This window comes from Brachycentrus maculatus, unplaced genomic scaffold, assembly GCF_059751285.1.
Source record: "Brachycentrus maculatus isolate JH-2025_06_01 unplaced genomic scaffold, ASM5975128v1 h1tg001002l, whole genome shotgun sequence".
Lineage (NCBI taxonomy): Eukaryota > Metazoa > Arthropoda > Insecta > Trichoptera > Brachycentridae > Brachycentrus > Brachycentrus maculatus.
Window position 1 is genome coordinate 182,501 of NW_028281720.1, and position 2,957 is coordinate 185,457.

At 33.5% G+C, this 2,957-nt stretch overlaps 1 protein-coding gene across 1 annotated transcript in view; it reads right to left on the reverse strand.

The window, feature by feature from the left end:
* Positions 1 to 2,416, reverse strand: part of LOC148299666 (uncharacterized) — a 22,177-nt gene extending 19,761 nt beyond the window's left edge. The window contains exon 1 of the mRNA XM_088275840.1: positions 2,362 to 2,416. Coding sequence (XP_088131966.1) covers positions 2,362 to 2,404 — 43 coding nt within the window. The 5' untranslated portion in view covers positions 2,405 to 2,416. The remainder of the gene's footprint in view (positions 1 to 2,361) is intronic.
* Between the last annotated feature and the right edge of the window lie 541 nt (positions 2,417 to 2,957).

Genomic DNA, 2,957 nt, shown 5'->3' on the forward strand with positions numbered 1-2,957 from the left:
ACGCCCATAGCTGGCAGTCAATATCGTAAGAGCAACATGCGTTGGCGGTGGAAAGACGAAGAAGAAGAATAAATTGTTTAAAATATCTGCTTTATTCAATAATTATGTAGGTATACATATTTATTTATATCAGCCTACAACATTTTGAGTGTGTCCAAACACTTGTTCACAAAATCTGGATTATCTCCAATTACAGGAGTTATTTTCATATTATTTTTTGACATCTCATCAAAGATGAAGAAGAATATGGAAGTCTATAAAATTATAAGCTTAAATAATAAAAATAAAAATGGTATTTTCTGGCGTTTCTCATGTGTATGATTATAATCTAGGATTCGGCACTCACATACTAATGTAAGAGTTTCTGCTTAATAAAAAGCTTCTTTACATCTCACCAATAGATGTCTCTAGTAAAGTTCTAGTGATTCAAGAACAAGGTTTTTAAATTGGTTCATATATATAGAACTTCCAAGAATTTGAGTAGTGTGGTTGTCAATAACGGGTAGAATTGGTGAATGTTACGTGTGTAAAGTGATCACTTATGATGGTCGGCAGCCCTCTAAATGCCCAGACTTCCATATTCTTCTTCATCTTTGATGAAATGTCAAAAAATAATATATCAGCCTAAGTTACACTCCTGCCGATGATCGTTACTTGTGTTATGTTGTGCAATCGACCGTATCTGAGATGTAGAGAAGGCAGACGTAAGTGCATTACGTGGAAATTATGCAATCAGCACAGCACAGCACAGCGCAGTGGAGCGAACAAGTACCTAGCGTATTATCTCACAATTGATTTCCGTGAGAGAATTTTTTCAGTAACCATGTATTTTCATCATCATATGGTTTTATACGTCGAACTATTTTTACTTTCTATGATTTTAACCCTTTTTACTCTATTTTTTTTACACTGAATGCCCAGCTACTCAGTTGGGCGTTATGTAAAAATAACTAACCTAACCATCACGCCGCTTCCCCGCAGGGGTAGGCAGAGAGAATAGAGCGCCACACCACTCTGTCCCTGCAAACATTCTTCGCCTCTTCAATTCAATTCAATTTCAATTTCAATTCAATTTATTAAAAAAAAATATATATATACATAACAAACAATATTCAAGGCGTATATATTAAAAGTAAAAGTAAGCAAGAAGACTTAAAGGTGTAGAAGAATCCCTCTTCGGAAAACTCCTTCGGACACATGGAACAGATCAATATCCAATGTGATATTGTTCAACATAGCGGTAGCTCTTCCTACAGGCATAACCATCGGTAGGTTGGTCCTGTGTATAGGAATGTGAAACAATCTATGCCGACGCTGTCTTAAGTAACTATCGGGAACATACAGACCAATGCTCCGGATAATTTCAGGATTATCGATAATACCGCGCAACAGTCGATAAAAATGCGTAATTAAATACACATTCCTTCTCTTCCACGTTCATGCATCTCCTCATACATACCCGCCGATTGTTACGACTTATGTTTTTCTCGGTCTTCCTCTGCTTCTTTTCCCACTAACATTCGCCTCATAAATTTGTTTTACCGTTCTTTCATCACTCATTCGTTCCACATGTCCAAACCATCTCAACACACCTTTCTTAATTTTATCGATAATGCTTATCTCAGCTTTGCATTCCTTCCTTATTTCACTATTCGCACATCTATCATACATCGTTTTGTTGCACATTCTTCTGAGAGATCGCATTTCGACTGCATTCAGTCTACTTTCATCCTTCTTTTGCCAACTCCATGTTTCACTTCCATACATAAATATGAGGAAAATTTAATTTTTACAAAATTAGGGAAATATATATTTTTGGTAAGGCAGTAAATAAAAATTTGTAGTACATTATTTATTATTTCAGCATTCACTTTGTGCGAAGACATGACGCTCACTCCCTTCAACATACTAAAAAAAAATGACTTTTAGGAGATCGTTTTTTAAAGTTTAAAAATATAATAAAATGTATTATAAATAACTAGCAAGCCACTTATTGAACTTTTTACTGTACAACAGATCTTTTTAGGTAAAACCTGAATGTTTTTTGTCCATTTGAAAAATATTTAGTATATTTAAAAAAATAATTAAACAATACATTTTGTTCAAAATGCAAAAACAACACTTTCTGCACTGTAGCGGGTAAATATTAAGTTAATAATATGCCGTTTTTGCTGGGATATAGTACATTTTCTGGGCATTCCGAAAACACGCACAATTGAAAATTGACGATTTTAGATATATGACGTTGTTGAAAGGAGTGAGCGATGAGTCTTACCACAAAGTCTTCAAACAACTTGTTATGTCGAAAATTTGCAGACCGTAAAAATGGCTAAAAAATTGTAAAATAATAAACAAACATACCTGAATATTTCTTCCCGTTTATAGTAAACTGAACTTCTGTCATTTTTTTATTTGACTGTAATTTATTTTTAATTTAATTTAAAATATATTCACGAAAATTTTTCTAAAGTTATATGTGTGTGTGTGTGTGTGTGTGTGTATGTGTGTGTGTGTGTACAAACACTATCTGCCCACTAATTTAAACAACTGTACAAGCTTAAACTTTGAGAAATGTCTTTTTGATACTTAGATTTTTTACTAGAATAAACTACTTAGAATATTTAGATTTAAAAACAATATTTTTTTACTTATTTATTTTTTTACAAAAATGTTAATAAAATTAGTATATAACCACTCACCGAGATTTTTACGTCTACCGGTTTCGAGACGTACCCGTCTCTTCGTCAGGACAATCACTAACACAGCATGCAAACAATACTACCCTTCACCACCATAGCACCATTTACACACTCAAAACTACACAAATTGTCTAACACATGCGATTTTTGGTCGACCCGAAGACCAACATGCACTATAGTTTTCAATACAGACATGCGTTACGAGCCGAGGTTAAACGTATATTAGTTAAACGTATATTAAACGTATATTATATGATA